General features: G+C 35.8%; 3 protein-coding genes across 6 annotated transcripts in view; all 3 read left to right on the top strand.

Moving 5' to 3' along the window:
* The window catches only part of LOC106073544 (uncharacterized), a 115204-nt gene that overhangs the window by 42552 nt on the left and 51977 nt on the right, over positions 1–20675 (top strand). The window lies entirely within an intron of this gene.
* Positions 1–20675, top strand: part of LOC106068830 (uncharacterized) — a 59919-nt gene that overhangs the window by 18656 nt on the left and 20588 nt on the right. The window lies entirely within an intron of this gene.
* On the top strand, positions 1138–19526 carry LOC106061744 (putative uncharacterized protein DDB_G0271982). Of its 4 annotated transcripts, none has more exons than XM_056035902.1 (6): positions 1138–1281; positions 4009–4197; positions 5900–5914; positions 7219–7248; positions 16085–16114; positions 19301–19526. In XM_056035902.1, the coding sequence occupies exons 1-6, from the start codon at positions 1233–1235 to the stop codon at positions 19483–19485; spliced, it is 498 nt and encodes a 165-aa protein (XP_055891877.1). In that variant the 5' UTR covers positions 1138–1232; the 3' UTR covers positions 19486–19526. The 4 variants fall into 4 exon arrangements, with proteins under 4 accessions (XP_055891877.1, XP_055891876.1, XP_055891879.1 ...); XM_056035901.1 differs by having other exon boundaries at positions 16082–16114; XM_056035904.1 differs by lacking the exon at positions 5900–5914.

Below are 20675 nucleotides of genomic sequence, written 5' to 3'. Positions count from 1 at the left end.
TGGGTTTTAAAGACATATTGCGTACAACCTTTATTTTTAGAAGACAAGACAGATTGAGTTGATATAAGCTTTGTAAAAACAGTCTGACATTTATTGGAACACTCATGTTAAAAATTTATATTGCCCCTAGTCAGAAATGAGTTGGAAACCACTGCTTTAAATTTTAAACAAAATAAGTCCTTAAATTATTTCAACTTCATTGTCAACTCTTCATTAGTCTGTTGAATCGTTGGGGCACCACACATGATCCGTCGAGCAGATTTTGCTTATTTTAATTAGAAACACATTTCTCTTTGCTTGAACCCCAGCAAAGAACTCTTTACTTGGATTATACCTAACACATAACATACTTCTTTACATGATTCGAAGAGACGCCAGAGATGAATTAACAGCAGACAATAACTTTAATATAAGTAAATCAGGATAACTGTAGTTGTAGACAACGCATCAAATGTTAACTAGTAAATATATACATAACTAGGAAAACTTCTATATTATTATACTTTACGATTAGACGCCAAAACTCAGGCCTCTGACAACAATAACAAAACTCCAAGCGCTGTCACTCTGTCCCAACCAATGGACCAATGAAATAATAATAGAATAATAATCATAGAATTCCTAAAATCTTACCAATAAGCTTCGAGCAGGTAGGGCTCGTTAGCCATGACTGGCTACCCACATAGGAAAAGGAAAACTCTGAATTCGAACATCTGCTGCCCTGCAGCTATATCCAAACATGGGAAAGGCCAAACATGGGAAAGGCCAAACCTGCGACGCCGCTGACCCCAAACTGTATGGGAACTGCTGTTCCTTTGGATAAACCAGCTACGTGGAGGGGAACGAATTGACGTGTGGGCGACATCGTTCCGACCACAGCTAATGCCCAGCCATTCATCTCATTTCTATGAGATGATCCATAGTCTCTTAGGAGGCCATACTAGTAGTAGTAGTATAGAGGCAAACACAAACAATATACACAGAACTAAACAAACAACAATCACACACACACACAACCTGCGCTTGATGAATTGCGCTCCTTTGTACTTCTTGGCGATGACGAATTGATTTTGTAACAATGAAGAACTATCTAGTTTATTTGCATCCTTTCCAGAACACGTGGTTACAAATCAAAAGCAGCTGTGTACATGCACCATGAAAAGGCTACGTTTTAAAAAGTTTCAGACACCACACATTCTTTTAACTCAACGCAGCTACATCGCATCAATAACATGATGGCCCGAAGGTTGCTACTCCAGTTTATATCGATCTTGCTTCTAGGTAAGTTTAATTTCTTTAATTTGATTTCTGCTCATACTTTGTGACCTCTATAGAGGCTATATAAAATAATGCGCGGAAAGAAAATATATCTTGTGGGACTCATGAAAATATTAATAAGGCTAGTCTTCGAGTCCTAAGATTAGTTAGAAAGGCAGTCTTTTCATGGCTGCGTAGCCCCAGCTATGACCTACATATTTTGCCACATACAGGGCAAGCTTAACCATTGTCAGCTGGTGGTCGATTTAGATTTTCTTTTCGCCGTCTGCGTTTGTCATCGGCAGCGGATTTTCTTTTGGTCTCAAATGGGTATCCCGCGGCCTTCGTGAGTGACCTCCAGCTGTCTTGTACTGAGGCCGCATGGAAGCAGGGGCTCTCTTCTATGTCAGCTAAGGAAAGTTGGTATTTGAAACGTTTACGTGGGGCGCCTCTGTTACATCGACCACCTTTTAGCTCACCAAAAAAAGACTGCTTTTGGCATACGTTCGTCTCCCATACGGGATATGTGCCCTACCCAGCGTAAAAGTCGGACCATAAGAAGTCCCTCTATACTGTTTATAAAGGCGTTCGCAAGGACATCGCTGTTTGTAGTGCTGTTTTGCCACCGTAAGTCCATGATGGAGCGCAAGCATCTTTGGTGGAAGCGCTCAAGAAGTCTTAGTTGTTTTCTGTATAGTGTCCATGTCTAAGAGCCATATAGAAGAGTTGAGAAAACCACCGCTTGGTAGACATTTATTTTTGTAGGCAGGCGGAGCGATTTGTTCCGCCAAACTCTCGCCTGAAGGCGTCCAAAAGCGCTACTTGCCCTGGCCAGACGGTTATCAACATTCCTTGAAAGTGATGCGTCATTTGACACTATACTACCTAGATATGTGAAGTGTTCTACCACGTTAAGGGGCTGTCCATTTACGGTGATCCTTGGGGTGAGTAAGTTTTATTGGGTGACTTCTGCAACATGACTTCAGTTTTCCCTAGGTCTATAGATAGACCGAAAGAGGCGGCAGCGTAAGCAAATTTGTTTACCGCGTTCTGGAGGTCATGTTCATTGTGAGCTAGCAGGGCGCAATCATCGGCATAGAGAAGCTCCGTAATGACCATCTCCTTTGTTTTTGTATGGGATAGTAGACGACGAAGATTAAACACATTGCCGTCAAAACAAAACCGTATGTAGATGCCGTCGTGCAATCGCTGCCTCATTTGACCCAGCATTACGCCAAAGAAGATAGCGACTAGAGTAGGAGTAAGTACACACCATTTTCTATTGGGAAGTGATCAGAAAGGGCACCATTTTGTCTGATCTGGCCTCTTTGTCCCACGTGAAACTGCTTGAGAATAGATAGGAACGTAGGTAAATACACGGAATGTTTACATCCAATAAAAAATATTTTAAAACACTTTTAAAAAAAATAAAAGCTTTTAGTAAGCGTAGTTGTATCAATTAGCTTAAATCAGTCATGTAATTAAATCTGTATAAAATCTAGACTAGCAGCAATAAATCTATGCGATTAGAATTTTTTTTTTAACCAATTGTTTTTATTTAGTGCAATTTTATGATTTTACCTTTATAAATAAGATATGATCCCATCACTTTGCCTGGACTAGTTTGGAAAGGGGTGGGGGAGAAAGAAAGGGATATCTGGTTAAATATTACCATGATCACTTTTAAAGGCATTTATAAACAAAAAATGTTGAATAACCTAAAATCGAACTCAATTCTCAAGCCTACACACTAGCCACTTTCCCAGGGCAGTGCTTATGAAAATAGAAGGTTTTAGTTAGTTTCAAACATTAAAGCTTTCTCTCTACAATGATTAAAGGGGATTAATTCATCTGTAACCATCACATCAGTCAAGTACAATTTATTTCCCTTGTTTAAGATACCAACAAATAATTAATTACCAATAGTTAGTCAACTAATGGGTTATTTTTTAAAATCAGACGATGTGAGGGGCACGTTGTGTGTGTAGAGTTTACGAGGTTTGCATTCGCATGTGATCTAATTTAAACCTGTTCTTTAAATGTGGTGATGCTTTAGTAATGACTGCCTGAGTGTGTTTGCAGTGTTTTATTTTATCTGCTCGATAAACTGTTCTTTCAAAAAATGCTTCATATTGTATGTTATAAAAAGATGAAAGAAAAGAATGTGTTGTCAAGGCAAATGCGACTGCTAAAAAAAAGAGCCATTAACTAGATCTTTATTTATAATGTTCATGTACGTATTATTTGAGTTATGCACCTTTTCCAATTAAAAAATAGTTCTTTTTGTTGTAAACTGGCTGTATTTCTCCCAGATGGCGCAATAATAAACATGTCATCGAGAAGGTTCAGATTGCTTATACCTATTCAAAGATAACGTTTTGTTTGAGACAGGCTTAAAATACAAGATAATAAATATGATGCTAAAATACACGCCACATTTTTATTAAATATTTTAAACAGATTTTGCCATTTAAAAAAACAACAAATAAACTTGTCATCTACCAAATAACACCCTCGTTTTATGGTGGACCATGTAAACAGATGACAGATCTTCTGCCCATTAGATCACATGGTCTGAAAGAGGAACTCTTAGCTTATTTATTTTTTAAGATGGACAAGAAGGATGGTATGTATGTTTTGCAATGAGCTGGAGTCAATTGTGGCTGCATTTAAATGTAATTTATGTACACACATAGAAACTATTTTTATATCATTAATATAACAGTAGTATTCGCCTTCACCTATCTTTAGTATGCTGGGCCACATGCTGCCGAAGGTTAGAAGTGCAATGGTTAAAAGAGGAAATGACAAAGGAATGGCATTTGTTTCCTGAATATGTTAATGAATATTTTCATCTAGCATCGAATGAAAAACAATATACTAATTTGAAAAAGGACATTTGGACTTACTTGGTAACTTTGAAAAAAGAGCTATTGGAAAGTAAGTTTTTACTGCAATAATTACCGATAATCCTTTGTATCTTATCAAAACATTAATTACAATCTACCTTTCCGGTATATGTTTATTTTCTATGCAATCAAATATTCGTTTGTTATGTGCTATGAGCAATTTGTAAGACGCATTCTTCAAAGAATAGTAATTATTATTATTATTATTATAAACTATGATATGCCAAAAGGTTGGGGCGGACTGGCCCTATGTACAATCAAACCTATGCCTGTTGTGACGGTAACATATAATATTGTGGGTCAGACGTCATTTTTTTAAAAAATGGAATTAATGACTCTTATAGTCACTAAAATATAAACAATAGTTTCACCATAATTTATATCAGCAGTGAATAGTGTTTGTTTTGATGTTGTCACTTTAGAGTCTAGACTCTATACACCATCAAATCCTATGTAGACATACAACATGGCTGATAGGAAATCGTCAAGTTTTCATCTTTATACCTGCAATTAAGGCAGAACTGGAACCTGAAGGGTGGAGGATCAAACCTGGACATGGATCTCAAAAACGGTTCTAACTATTTTCCTAGAAATTGAACACTTGATGTATATTGTTGAAAAAAAAATTAACTAGCTCATTGACCTCCCGGGGAAAACACTAGTTTGACCGTTATGTATATTTTCCATTTTAAGACAAAAATAAATGTCAGCTAGAGAACTAGATCTGGATCCAACAACAATTTTGGAAGGACTGTCGCGTTCAGAAATAAGATGTATTTATTGCTTACGGTTTCCTTATCTTATCTTATGTAATACAGACGTTACTTCAAAAAAGAAGATGATTACGTCCTACGCGTCATGCATTTAGTCATGCATATTAACCAATGACTTAAATTCTGTCAAGTCACTGGTTTTCCTGGCTAGCTCAGGCAACCCATTCCATGCTCTAATAGCACTAGGGAAGAAGGAGTATTTGTACAAATTTGTCCTAGCATATGGGACGAGGAATGTGCCTTTGTCTTTGTGTCTTTCAGAGTATTTTAGTAGATTTTGTTTTTGTATTTGAAGATTATGGTTCAGTGTTCTATGTATAATTGCTACTTTACTTTTGAGTCTTCTGTCTTGAAGGCTTTCTAAATTTAGTAATTTTACTAATGGTGTTACTCTAGTCAAATGTTAATATTCGTTTGTTATCAATCTCACTGCTCTATTTTGTGTCTGTTCCAGTTTCTTAATGTTTTCTTGAGTTGAGGGGTCCCAAACGGAGGATGCATATTCCATTATTGGCCTAACTAAGGTTGAATAACATTTTAGTTTTATGTTCTTATTTGATTTATAGAAATTTCTTTTAATAAACCCTAATGCTTTGTTTGATTTTTCTATATATTTTCATCATCCTTGTTAGTGAAAGGTAGTTTTTAATGACGTCACACAGCTTATTCTTTCAATCTAACAAATACAAATATTGATGTCTAACAATTCAAAATATAAATTTAAATAAGTTTAAAAAACTACCAATGAACACACATCATTCCGATTGACATCTACGTTCATCATCCGTTGTTCGTTCCTTTTAAACTATAAAAACAATAACATTTTATAAAACTGCATTTTCATTCGCTTTTCTTGTCTTTCACATGTAAACTTGACTAACGCATTTTTTCCCGTTACGAAAACAGTTAAAAACATATGCAAGGCTATAATTAACTTTTTAATTATATATTTTTGTGCAGAACAAAGAGAAATAGGTATGTATTCAACTAGTTTAATAAAGTGTGATATAATCAACTAAACTGTTGCATATTTTAAAACTAATCTAACACATTTCCACAAGAGATACACTAAGACGTTTTATTGTTCTTTTAATAAATTTGCATGGCCTGTCTTTGCCCCAAAACTGCTATATCAGTATGTAATGATTTAGCTATTGATTAATTTCAAATACATTGAATGTAATTTATATAATGTACAGTAATTTAGTCATTATATTTAATCTTTTTAACTTAATTTCGTTCAGTTTAACTTATTTAGGACAAGATATGGGACAATGTTGCTTGCTTAATGAGATTCGTGTATTTTTTTATGTGTTTTGTGTTTTATGGTGATGTGATCGCTTTGCAGTTCACGCGATAATATGAAAAACTACTTATTAATTATTCTTTTAAATTATGTCCAACTTATTTACATAGTAAATAGATTTTTTCTCTTTAAAAAAAAGAAAAAAGTTAAAACATTTTTTTGTAAATGTAGTAGTTAGTATGACAGAAGAAAAAAGTAGCCGTTGCATTATAACTTTGAAGGATCTAAAATATGAAGTCCGATTTTAATTTTTTATTTAGTTTCTGAGATTTAAACGGGACAGACGGACGGACACAAAACAAATAGCGTCTTTTCCCCTTTCGGGGACCGCTATAAACGCCAAAAGAATGCCGCTAAACAGAGCAAATTCAAGAAAAGACAGTTGTTAGAAACCTGAATAATGCAGTATTTTTTTATAGTGTTAGAAAAAAATAGGGCTTAAATTCATGCAAGAAATTATAAAATATTTGCACCATACATTATATCAATAGTGTTAATTAGATTTGTTTTAGGGTTGCATCAAAACTTCTCAGGCTTCTCAAACCAACGCCGTAACCACTCTGCTAGCGAAGAGTCTATGAACATGGAAGAGTGTATAGTTCTCTATTGTTTCTATTTCATGTTGGTGTTCACTAAGCCTGAGACGGCAGCCTAATATATAGGAGACTAATTCAGCTAATAACACCACTTTAGTCAAGTAATATTTCTTTACCTTGTTTGAAATACCAAACAAAGTAATTTATTACCAATAGTTTATAAACTTAGTTGTTTTTATTTTTGATTGTTTCTTGTTTTGTCAGGGAAAAGAAATAATTGTGCTAAACGTCAGCTCGATTCGAGATTGGGTGTCGGAGAAATAACGTGTAAGGCCTGACAGACAAACAGACAGAATGAGTTGATATAAGCTTTGCAAAAACCGATGTATTCTTTAAAATTGATATTTTAAAAAAAAATGATCTTTTTGTATTTAAAGATGAACAAGAACGAGAAGAAGAAAGAAAAAGTAAGTGTTTCTGTTCAATTCATAGTTTCAGTAGTTATCAAAACGTTTACAGTAGTTACACTTTTCCACTTGGATTAACCCAAAAGCTTATCAGTATAATTTTTTTTTAAATGTTTAAGCCTCTCCTTGAAGCATATTGCTTTACGTGGAACAATATTCGTAGAAATAGCATTCAATTTAAATCAAGACAGTTGTCTAACCATAACTATGGTAAATGAGTGATCACATTCTTTTTAATGTAAATTCCAATAGTTGTGAAAGGATCTTAAAAGACTTATAACTACATGTATTTTGTATAGAAGATTTTCACGATAAGCTTAAGAATGTCAGGGACGCTGAAAAAACTCTATTGTTGCCAACTGGGAAAAAAATTATATTCGTGGCAATAAATCTTCATTAACGATAGTTATACTTTTTTAAACAAATAATTTAATGTCATATTTGATAATAGTAGGCATCTAGGACACCAGATACATGAACCGGAAAACATTTTCTTGACAAAAAAAAACCAAACTAAATAAAGAAGAATGACATCCCTTGTTTATATTACTCCCCCTTGACATTTTATAAAATAATATGTGTTTAATGAATATCAATACAATGGGTGAGTAACTCCTGATGGGCAAATGAAATATTTAATACAATGGATATTTACAGTTTATGTAGAAGATGATAATGATGAAAGTATTCAAACTTTTTTTATATAAATAAGTAATAAAAATACTAGCGATTTGTCACAAATAGTGATTAAATTGTAACAACCGATTCACATCTTTCGGTTTTTACAATGCAATCATACTGCGAATGTAAGACTATTCAGTCTCCGCCGTCAGCAACAACTTTGGCTCTCAGAAAGAGATTCCAATAATAACAACAATGGCAATAGAGTAAGAACCTCAACTGATCCACAACCTGCATCAACTCTCTTCTGTACTAGTACCGTGACACTTTGAACGCTGTTGTTGAACGTCAATACTGGCAATGACATTCAACCATTGTAACAGACACTTCTGAGTGATACTGCAGGGCAGACACTGCCAATGAAGTCTTAGTCAAGTATTAAAACGTCAACACTGATGTCCTATAAGAAATAAACACAGAACTCGACATCTACTCTAAGACTAGAAATAGTACACAAAACATCATAGTAAATATAATAGAGATACAACAAAAGAAGGGGTCTTTCGGAATAATAAGTCCATAGAAATAGTACCAAAGCTGTCCGCTCGTTTAAAAAAAAAATCTTTTATATATTAATGTTATTATATATCACTGGGAAGACATAGCCGTAGACTGCACTGAGCGGAGACAGTTGGTGACCAAGACAGCTATTGACAGTAAAAAAATGGGCCTGAGCTCCGGAAGATAGGCGTGCCGTGCGATAAATACCCGGCTCCTCTGCCGCCAAAGCGAAAGCCACCTTGACTTGCGATCTATGTGGACGGGAGTGTCTCTCTAAAATAGGGCTCCACAGTCCCATGAAAGTGTTCCACGAGATGAACCATAGATGAAGAGATGAAACATAGATGAACCATAGATGAAAAGATGAACCATCGATGAAGAGATGAACCATCGATGAAGAGATGAACCATAGGTGAAGTGATGAACCATAGATGAAGAGATGAACCATAGATGAACCATTAATTAAGAGGTGAACCATAGATGATCCATAGATGAAGCATAGATGAAGAGATGAACCATTGATAAAGAGATGAAACATAGATGAATAGATGAACCTTAGATGAAGAGATGAACGTAAATGAAGAGTCGAACCATAGATGAAGAGATGAAACGCAGATGAAGAGATGAACCATAGATGAAGAGATGAATCATAGATGAAGAGATGAACCATAGATGAAGAGATGAACCATAGATGAAGAGATGAACCATAGATGAAGACATGAACCATAGATGAACCATAAATGAAGAGGTGAACCATAGATGATCCATAGATGAAGCATAGATGAAGAGATGAACCATTGATAAAGAGATGAAACATAGATGAAGAGATGAACCTTAGATGAAGAGATGAACCTTAGATGAAGAGACGAACCATAGATGAAGAGATGAAACGCAGATGAAGAGATGAACCATAGATGAAGAGATGAACCATCGATGAAGAGATGAACCATAGATGAAGAGATGAACCATAGATGAACCATAAACGAAGAGATGAACCATAGATGAAGAGATGAACCATAGATGAACCATAAATGAAGAGGTGAACCATAGATGATCCATAGATGAAGCATAGATGAAGAGATGAACCATTGATAAAGAGATGAAACATAGATGAAGAGATGAACCTTAGATGAAGAGATGAACGTAGATGAAGAGACGAACCATAGATGAAGAGATGAAACGCAGATGAAGAGATGAACCATAGATGAAGAGATGAACCATAGATGAAGAGATGAACCATAGATGAAGAGATGAACCATAGATGAACCATAAATGAAGAGGTGAACCATAGATGATCCATAGATGAAGCATAGATGAAGAGATGAACCATTGATAAAGAGATGAAACATAGATGAAGAGATGAACCTTAGATGAAGAGATGAACGTAGATGAAGAGACGAACCATAGATGAAGAGATGAAACGCAGATGAAGAGATGAACCATAGATGAAGAGATGAACCATCGATGAAGAGATGAACCACCGATGAAGAGATGAACCATAGATGAAGAGATGAACCATAGATGAAGAGATGAACCATAGATGAAGAGATGAACCATAGATGAACCATAAATGAAGAGGTGAACCATAGATGATCCATAGATGAAGCATAGATGAAGAGATGAACCATTGATAAAGAGATGAAACATAGATGAAGAGATGAACCTTAGATGAAGAAATGAACCTTAGATGAAGAGACGAACCATAGATGAAGAGATGAAACGCAGATGAAGAGATGAACCATAGATGAAGAGATGAACCATCGATGAAGAGATGAACCACCGATGAAGAGATAAACCATAGATGAAGAGATGAACCATAGATGAAGAGATGAACCATAGATGAACCATAAATGAAGAGGTGAACCATAGATGATCCATAGATGAAGCATAGATGAAGAGATGAACCATTGATAAAGAGATGAAACATAGATGAAGAGATGAACCTTAGATGAAGAGATGAACGTAGATGAAGAGACGAACCATAGATGAAGAGATGAAACGCAGATGAAGAGATGAACCATAGATGAAGAGATGAACCATAGATGAACCATAGATGAACCATAAATGAAGAGGTGAACCGTAGATGATCCATAGATGAAGCATAGATGAAGAGATGAAGCATTGATAAAGAGATGAAACACAGATGAAGAGATGAACCTTAGATGAAGAGATGAACGTAGATGAAGAGACGAACCATAGATGAAGAGATGAAACGCAGATGAAGAGATGAACCATAGATGAAGAGATGAACCGTAGATGAAGAGATGAAACACAGATGAAGAGATGAACCATAGATGAAGAGATGAACCGTAGATGAAGAGATGAAACACAGATGAAGAGATGAACCATTGTCGTTCTACGACTGAAGGAAGCAAACAACATGCCAATCTAAAAAAAAAAAAACTTGATTCCGAATGTCGCCTCAGCTCATCACGTGTTTAATTTTTGTAAAAATTCCGTTGCTTCAAAACTCTTAAAACAACAAAATATATTAAAATCGCATTTGTATTAGCTTGTCAACATGACAGATGGAGCACAAAGAAAACGTTTAAAGATAAAAGAAGCCCGCGTCAGACTTGGCGAGTCTAAGTTTAAGAATCGGATAAGTTCACATACCTAGGCGGCATCGTGACAAACGATGGGAGTGCCTACCATGACGTGCCGAATAGGAAAGGCAGGGAGCATTTTGCTTAGGATGCAACCTATTTAGACAAGCCGAGCCACTGGACTTGAAACAAAAAATACACCTTAACACAATTGTCATCCAAACACCAACGTTCCCAGGCGAGACATGGAAGTCGTCTGCTGGGTCTCAACAAAGAAATCCCTAGGCCGAACTGGGACTCAACCACTTAACGAGGCTGTGACTGAGCATTTCATGAGGTTTGTGGAACATGTCCTAAGACAAAATGAACCAACTACCCATGCCGAATTGCAATAACAAGGAGACCAATACGAGGAAAGCGCATACCTGAACGACCTATTATAACTTGGTGCTTCACTTTCGTGGAGGTCATCAGGGCAGTGGACACCGAGCTGGAAGAATCTTCAGACATTGCTAGTGACAGATTGTTATAGAGAATTTTTGCCGTCTAATACCCCGAACGTCGCGGGAGGATCTAAGTGAAAGTAATGTGGTGGCGATATTGTATGTTTTAAGTATAGATCTAACTGCACTTTGAAAAATATTAATAACTCACACTCTGTCCTTGCGGTTCGCTATCACTTACCACACATATAATACATTTAGAAAATGAATCGATAACACTTGTTCAACTTAAAATATAACTTTAATCCATAAAGAAGGGGCTCCGTCCACTGTCATCTATTACTTGTCAAAACAACGTCTTGCCCAAGCTAGAAGAGTGCGTCTCTAAACTACCGTTACAATCCTAGAACCACTTCCGTCTAAAATAATGTGCAGTTCAAAGTCGCGACGCTAAAACGAAATTCCCGATGAAACGAATCCCGTCCTTAACGTTTAACAGTAAGTAAACAGTAAATAGATGTATTGCTCTAATCTAACATTTTTTAATTATATTTCTTTTTTGTGCTGAACGAAAAAAAGAAGGTATGTATTCAACTTTTGTAATTTGTTATTGTGATATAATCAACCAAACTATGACATATTATTACATTATAGTATACATTTTCTGATTTTCACAAAAATACACTAAAACATCGCATTGTCAAAAATCTGCGATACAAATATGTAATGATTTAGCTATTGATCTATATTGAGTACATTGAATAAATTTATATAATGTAAAGTGATAAAGTGATCACATTTGATATTTTTAAAGTGAATTCTTTTAGTTTAACTTGTTAACTCTCTTGGAACTATGTTGCTTGCTTTAGTAAACTTGTGTATTTTTATGGTTCCCGGTCACTTCATCCCCCGATCACTTCATCCCCTGGTCAATTCATCCTCTGTTCATTTCATTATCTGATCACTTTATCTAACAAATAGTAATTGTAAAATCTTGACAAAAAGTGTGACACATCAGATAAGAATCAAATAAAATGCCATTAAAACTGTAAAAATTTAACATAAATAAATATAGAGGTCATGTAGAAAAATGTGTTTTTGTATTCATCTACATCAATAAGATAGATACATGATTGATTGAAGAGGGATGAAGTCAGCCTTTGTTAGAAAAATAAAACTTTTTTTCAACGGTAAAACGACGCGCCCAATGTCAAGAAAGAGTGATTTAAAAATAAAGATAAAGTGAAAGATGGTCTTCAGGAATTATCAGCGGCATGATCATAAGTATTCTAATTGTTCTCATCTCTTAAATGATTTCCACTACTTCCACAACACCTTGGCCTTTGATTATAAGTTATGCGCAGAATAATATTATAATCTTATTATAATCTTACATCCCCCACATCCACTTGAAGCGCTAAGCACACACCTAGATTTACAATATATTATACAGTGGCGTCACTAGGGTGGGTGTCACCCAGTGCGGTCAACTCAGGGTGTCATCTCCGATTCCCCCCACCCCAAGACAAAAAAGATCGTGTTTTTTTTTTGGCTTGAACCATCATTCACATACATTATAATTAACTACATTCGGACTCGAAGACAAGCCTTAATTATTATTATTAATTGATCGTTAAAAACTATAAATTTATCTATAGTTCAATTTTTCCAACAATACAATCTTAGGTAAATTAAAAAAAAAATTTTTCTTTCCTTTTCTGGATTTCAAACTGAAAACGTATCTATAAATTGTCTTTAACAATGTCATTGTAAATAAATGTGCCCATTGTGAAAGTGTCTTTTCTTTGTCAAACGTGTTATGCTTTTGGTAAAGACACAAAGTTGAATTAGCTACCACTCTATCAATAGTTTGAACGTAGTCCTACTCTTATGGTATCTTTGGCCTTCTGGTTTACCTTCCCGCCAAAAAAAAAATAAAATAAAGCAAGATAGGTAAAATAAAAGTCATCTGGCAATAGGGTAATTCTGACTCGTATATACGTTACGTGGTTTTTCTGAAGCATTACAAAATTTTTCAACATTACAGATACACTTTCAGTTATGGGATTTTATCTACACAACATTTGCCATCATGTAATGAAAATTCTATTTTTAATATATAGACTCACCGTTAATATGGTTAATATATTCTGATTTTATATATATAAAAAAAAAACAATTTGTATAATTTTATCCTTCCATTGTTTTTCTTTCTTTACATACATCATAGCGATGACTTCCTTGTCAATTGTATTTGTAGACGAATCCCCCTGTTTCCCGATTTTCACATCCTAATGACTATTCTTGATAAGTCTTTTAATATTCCAATTTCAGACTTTATTTCAAACACTTATTTAAGTTACTACTTTGTATTTGTATTAGTGACCGGGGATGAAGTGACTAAGGATGAAATGACCGGGGATGAAATGACTGGTCACCATTTTTATAGTCATAGGTATGCCACAGGGTTTTACATATGTACATTGTTATTAAGCATGCATACAGTAAAAAGTTGTTCAAGTTCTCCTTTCAGAGCTTGCGAATTATTGGGCAGATGATGTCGAGGTTATCTGTTTCTTTGGCCAGAGGTTAACGTGGTCATGTGGTCAGTACAACGACCAACATCCTTTACTTTCCTCAACTAAAGTCAGGTATTAATTAGACCTAGGTGGACTCATGGACCCCCCAAAAAATCCCGAAAGTTAAAATCCCTGTCTTCACCGACATTCGAACCCAGCACTCCCGGTGCAAAAGCCAAGCGATTAATCACTCAACTACAGCGTCATGCATATTAACCAATGACATAAATTCTGCCAATTAATTGGTTTTCCTTGCAGGCTCAGGCCACTAGGGAAGAAGGAGCATTTATACAAATTAGTCCTTGCATATCTATCTTTGCGTATTTGTATTTTATTAAATTTTGTTTTTGTATTTGAAGATTATGGTTCAGTGTTTTATGTATAATCGATATTTACTTTTAAGACTTCTATCCTGAAGGCTTTCTAAATTTAGGGATTTTAAAAATGTGTTTGTTTAGTCAAATGTGAATATTCGTTTGTTATGAATCTCAATGCTATTTTCTGTGTCTGTTCCAGTTTCTTAATGTTTTCTTGAGTTGAGGGGTCCCAAACAGAGGATGCATATTCTATTATTGGCCTAACCAAGGCTAAATAACATTTTAGTATATTTTATATAATTAAAACGAATTAAGAGTTGTTGTAATTCACAGCATAACTGTCGAATAAACAAGGATACATGAGCGGTTTTAGTTCATAGTCAAACAGTCTGATAAACAAGGATACATGAGCGGTTTTAGTTCATAGTCAAACAGTCTGATAAACAAGGATAAATGAGCGGTTTTAGTTCATAGTCAAACTGTCTGATAAACAAGGATGTATGGGTGGTTTTAGTTCACAGTTAAACTGTCTGATAAACAAGGATACATGAGCGGTTTTAGTTCATAGTCAAACTGTCTGATAAACAAGGATACATGAGCGGTTTTAGTTCATAGTCAAACTGTCTGATAAACAAGGATACATGAGCGGTTTTAGTTCATAGTCTAACTGTCTGATAAACAAGGATACATGAGCGGTTTTAGTTCATAGTCAAACTGTCTGATAAACAAGGATACATGAGCGGTTTTAGTTCATAGTCAAACTGTCTGATAAACAAGGATACATGAGCGGTTTTAGTTCATAGTCAAACAGTCTGATAAACAAGGATAAATGAGCGGTTTTAGTTCATAGTCAAACTGTCTGATAAACAAGGATGTATGGGTGGTTTTAGTTCACAGTTAAACTGTCTGATAAACAAGGATACATGAGCGGTTTTAGTTCATAGTCAAACTGTCTGATAAACAAGGATGTATGGGTGGTCTTAGTTCACAGTTAAACTGTCTGATAAACAAGGATACATGAGCGGTTTTAGTTCATAGTCAAACTGTCTGATAAACAAGGATACATGAGCGGTTTTAGTTCATAGTCAAACTGTCTGATAAACAAGGATACATGAGCGGTTTTAGTTCATAGTCAAAGTGTCTGATAAACAAGGATACATGAGCGGTTTTAGTTCACGGATGCATGGGCGACATTGACGCAAAATTATGTTTGCCCTTTACTCACTAGGTAAAAGGATGTATTCTTTTTTTTTTTAATCTACAAGATGTATAAAGGTGGTATTGTTTTGTTTTAATATTTTTAGTGTTTTTCTTGTTTACAGTAAAAAAAAAAATAAGGCATAATCAAATGTTTCCAACTTTTCGTAGATTACAAGACCGTAAAACGAAAAGCAAAAGCAGCATTTTACCTTGAATTTACTGTTGAAATTTAGGCGCGGCGGCTAGGCGGTAAAGAGCTTAGCTTCTAAACCCGAGGTGCTGGGTTCAAATCCTGGTGAATGAGATTTTAAATTTCGGGAACCTTGGGCGTTTTCGAGTCCACCCAGCTCTACTGGGTACCTGGCATAATATGGGTAAAGTAAAGGCGGCAGGTTGTTGTGCTGGCCACATGACACCCTCGTTAACCGTGGTCCACAGAAACAGATGACCTTTACATCATCTGCCCTATAGATTGCAAGGTCCGAAAGGGGAACTCTACCGTTGTTTCTAGAAGTCAACAATTCATTCTTTATATTAATCTGTTTTATCTTTTTTTTTCTTGTTTGAAGATAAAGAGGATGTGGAATTGTTTAAAGAGTGTAAGTATTGAAAAAGCTCACACTAAAAGAAGGGTGTTGTTGCTAATACTTTGAAATTGACTAATTTTTTTACATCTCCAAAAGAGATACATCAATTTTTTTTTTGTTTATCATTGTATTTGTATTATTTATCTTCTCTTTGGAAGTAAAGTTTGTAATTTATAAGATACAGAGTTATCCAAATGTGCTAAGTAATCTATCAATCCAAATATAATACGCGTATCTAATTTAATAGAATGTACAGTGATCGAGAGACGGCATTAGATCTTCTTAAATTTGATTCCTATACTTTAACTTTTGATTCAATAAATTATACTCTTATTTTCATTATAGACATATGTGCTAGCACAGAGTGACAAAGACCTAAATATATACCTGCACAATTTTCTTTGATTGAAATGGCAAAGTGCCAATACAGTTTGATATCAGCGGAGTCATAGGCTCTGCCGGAATGTAGCAGTGTGTGCTGCTAACAGCTTAAGGGTCTTAGGTTGACTCCCGAAGCCTTTCCGGTGTTTGTGTATATATGCAAGACAGCAGAAGTTAAAATTCAGAGTTTTCTTTCTCCTAGAATGGGTAGCCAACCAAGCAAAAACCAGCCCTTGTCAAGGTGGGTTTATGGGCTTATCAAGGGGATGCCATCTTCTTCTTCTTCTTCTAGCCAGCTTTATCGCTGCTGAGCTGTGAGCTCTTTTGCAGACTGTGCCAAGGAAAAAAAAAAGTGTGCTGTTTTCTTCAGTTGTTCAGCACTGCCGTACAGGGTGTTGGCTATGTTGGGCTGTAGTGGAAGTAGGGTCTGCCTAAGGTGGATTAGGGAGGGGCATTCAAAGAGGATATTGGTTTACGGTTTCAAAGGGGTGGGCGCAGTGTCTGCAAAGGGGTAGTTGTGTGGAGTTTATTTTGTTCAGGTGGTAATTTAATAGTGGTGTGTGTCCTGTTCTTAGTTGGAAGATTGTAGATTGTTCTTTGCGGGGGAGGATGTTAATACTGTCCAGTTTGTTAGTGGTAGTCATTTCTTTGTACATGGCTCTGCCTGTGTTTACTGATGCCCATTGGTTGAGCCACTCCTCTTTGTGATTGTTGACTAACATTGACCTTAGGGTGAGATAGTTAACAGGTCTATCTGGTTGTTCCATAGATGAACCTGCCTTTGATAGCTTATATGCCTTTTCATTTCCCATGATGCCAATGTGTCCAGGGATCCACTGGGGATGCCATAACTGATCCGGGTTCCTCACGTCAACAGGCTAAAGCATTAATCAAAGAACAACAGCAAACCAAGTTGCGTTATAACTGAACAGTGAAATAATAGTCATTCAAACTTAACAGGGAATAAATGATCAACGATTGTTCAGCAAGAATAATATTAATTAATAAAGCTAAATACATATTAACAATATTCCAACATATATAAATCATGGGTATTTAAATAATGCATTACTAATTCTACAAATAAACACACCTCACGCATGCACACAATTTCGGCCTTACAGCTCAGTAGCAGTAGTTTCAATCACTAAGATACGACTCAAAAAATCAGTCGTCACGGCTCCAAGGGCAAACTCAAGAAGATGACAATCTCCTTCAAAGCCCCAAGCCTAACATCCTAAAACAAAAGAATAAACTAGATCTCGCTATGCGGCTACATCACAGAATATTTCATTAGCGCCACACGTATCGAAAGATCAACCTAATTACTACATTTATGTACAGTGAAATTGTAGCTTGATCAGATTCTATAGCTAGAAATATATCTCTGCTACAATAACGATACGGGGCACTAAGCAGGGCTTGCCCAACAGATTGCGGGCCCTATGCAAAACGGATATCGCGGTGCCTATTCTGGGTTGTGATAAGGAAAAAATTAGTTTTTGGATTAGAAAATAAATTCGTCTTTGCATTTGATTCATACTTTACTAAATACTAAATCACTGTCTAATTAGCTTTCCGAGCCATCAGTAGCAGATAGTAGTTTTTCAACAAAAAGCTGATAAACATTCAGATCTGCCTTTTAGATTTACACTCGACTAGCAAAAAATCGCTTTTGGTTGTTATTTAAGAGTTCGAGATAAATTTAGATCTACATTTGTATGCCAGTGACTACTAAAGTAAATTAAGAATGTGAACTTCTTGTTTTGGTTACAATTCGACTTATTACTACATTTTTATTAAATGAAATCTGACAGTGCTGTCTTTTTTTATTCTTATTTTAGGATTGACGTTTTCCAAATTGAATGACACCCAGAAATGATAATTTTGACTGTTTTGAGGAGATTGGCATCAGTTTTATTGAAGATTTTAATAATTTCAGTAGATTTTTATGACTTCTTCGTATATTTTACAATTTCATAAGAATTCTAGAAACCGTTATTATTAATTTTAATCATTTACCACTAGAATTCGCGCGGGGGAGCCTATGAAAGTGTGGGGCCCTGGCACTAAGCGTAAGGTAAACACACACAATATTCTTGACAACAAAACACGCCCGATACAAGCTACTTCCTGTACACACGAAAAGAAAACGTCACGCGCGCACGACACCCTGCAGTCCAGGGTTGACTAGTTAAGGCGCCAGTTTGCGATTTCTTCTGTATTTAAAAAACTGCTCTTTGCCTCAAGTGAAGACAATACATTGGACTGGTTGCCGAAGGTTATTTGAGACAAATGCCATTGGAAGAATATTATTGTATGCAGTGGAGTGCTTATATCGATCACGACTTACTGAAATAACAACCTTACGAAATGTGTGGACAAGGACTGTCGTGATTTCTTAAATTCCAGAAGTTTTGGATCACAGTCTCAATAGCCAACAAGATTTTCTTGCAAATGAGATGGGAACCCCCACAAACACTCCGCCCTTTCCCATTTCTTCAACGTCAGACCGGACTGCCTTCAACAGAGTTCCCGCGTTTTGACAGCAGCGCAGTTAATTACCTTTCTGTCTCATTAGAAAACTGCAGCATTGAACCGCTGTTTATTGCTGCCATTTTGGTTATATTGGTATAACATTATGTACTCATTTTGTTTAATCTTCTTAATTTGTTTGTAACTGATATAAGCTCTGTGGCCTAAACGTCAATTTTTTTTTTTTTTTTTTTTTGGGGGGGGGGCTACATATAGTCTATGTTAGATATATATTCTATTCATTCGTTCACCATGTTTCATAGATCTTATTTTATTTTGCAGTATATAGATTTACAAAACCATCTTTTTATTTGTCATTGAGGCATCTGAACTCTGCATATGCGAAGCACTTGAAAGCAAAATGGGAAGCAACTCAACGCCAACGTGAACGTGAACGCCAACGTAAACGTGAACGTGATCGCCAACGTGAACTTGACAGTATACGTGAACGTGAAGGTTTACCGTGACTTCTCTCGTATTATAAGATAATAAACTGAGTGAATCGCAATTCTCTTTTTGTCCTGTCTATCTAATGTATTTCTAAGGTTTCTCAAACAGTAACACTGGTAAGGCTACTAGTTATAGTTTCTGAAGTTGACATTTCAAATGGGGGATTCCAAAATGGTAGACCCACCATACACACGCCATCCTGTAAACCATTGTTTCCCAAACTAGGGTTCCGTGAGGTCTGACAAGGTGTTTCACGAAAAATTGGAATAATTAATTCTATCGTTAAGGCAGAACAACAACAAAAAACAATTCTAAAAAAAAATATCGCTATGAACTTTGACCTGCTCTAATTTTGAGTCTAATTTGAAACAAAGATACAAAGATCAACCTTTTAATTGATTTCTGGTCCAATTTGTAGCACACTATTCTAGAACAGAGTCTTTTACGTCCCTTTCCTACAATCTGTTTGAAGCCTTTTCTGATCGAGTTTGTAGCACACTATTCTAGAACAGAGTCTTTTACTTCCGTTTCCGACAATCTGTTTAAAGCCTTTTCTGGTCGAGTTTGAAGCACACTATTCTAGAACAGAGTCTTTTACATCCGTTTCCTACAATCTGTTTGAAGCCTTTTCTGGTCGAGTTTGTAGCACACTATTCTAGAACAAAGTCTTTTACTTCCCTTTCCTACAATCTGTTTGAAGCCTTTTCTAGTCGAGTTTGTAGCACACTATTCTAGAACAGAGTCTTTTACTTCCCTTTCCTACAATCTGTTTGGAGCCTTTTCTGGTCGAATTTGTAGCACACTATTCTAGAACAAAGTCTTTTACTTCCCTTTTCTACAATCTGTTTGAAGCCTTTTCTGGTCGAGTTTGTAGCACACTATTCTAGAACAGAGTCTTTTACTTCCCTTTTCTACAATCTGTTTGAAGCCTTTTCTGGTCGAGTTTGTAGCACACTATTCTAGAACAGAGTCTTTTACTTCCCTTTCCTACAATCTGTTTGGAGCCTTTTCTGGTCGAATTTGTAGCACACTATTCTAGAACAAAGTCTTTTACTTCCCTTTCCTACAATCTGTTTGGAGCCTTTTCTGGTCGAGTTTGTAGCACACTATTCTAGAACAAAGTCTTTTACTTCCCTTTCCTACAATCTGTTTGAAGCCTTTTCTGGTCGAGTTTGTAGCACACTATTCTAGAACAAAGTCTTTTACT

This window comes from Biomphalaria glabrata, chromosome 7 (genome assembly GCF_947242115.1).
Source record: "Biomphalaria glabrata chromosome 7, xgBioGlab47.1, whole genome shotgun sequence".
NCBI classification, from domain to species: Eukaryota; Metazoa; Mollusca; class Gastropoda; family Planorbidae; genus Biomphalaria; species Biomphalaria glabrata.
This window is presented reverse-complemented; position numbering and strand designations above follow the sequence as displayed.

Bases quoted from the DNA above. Each gene is read 5' to 3' on its own strand.
- LOC106061744 (XM_056035901.1), top strand. From the start codon at position 1,233: ATGATGGCCCGAAGGTTGCTACTCCAGTTTATATCGATCTTGCTTCTA. The intron at 1,282-4,008 runs GTAAGTTTAATT...ACCTATCTTTAG, and splicing joins TATATCGATCTTGCTTCTAG to TATGCTGGGCCACATGCTGC. The intron at 16,115-19,300 runs GTAAGTATTGAA...TTTATTTTGCAG, and splicing joins TGTGGAATTGTTTAAAGAGT to TATATAGATTTACAAAACCA.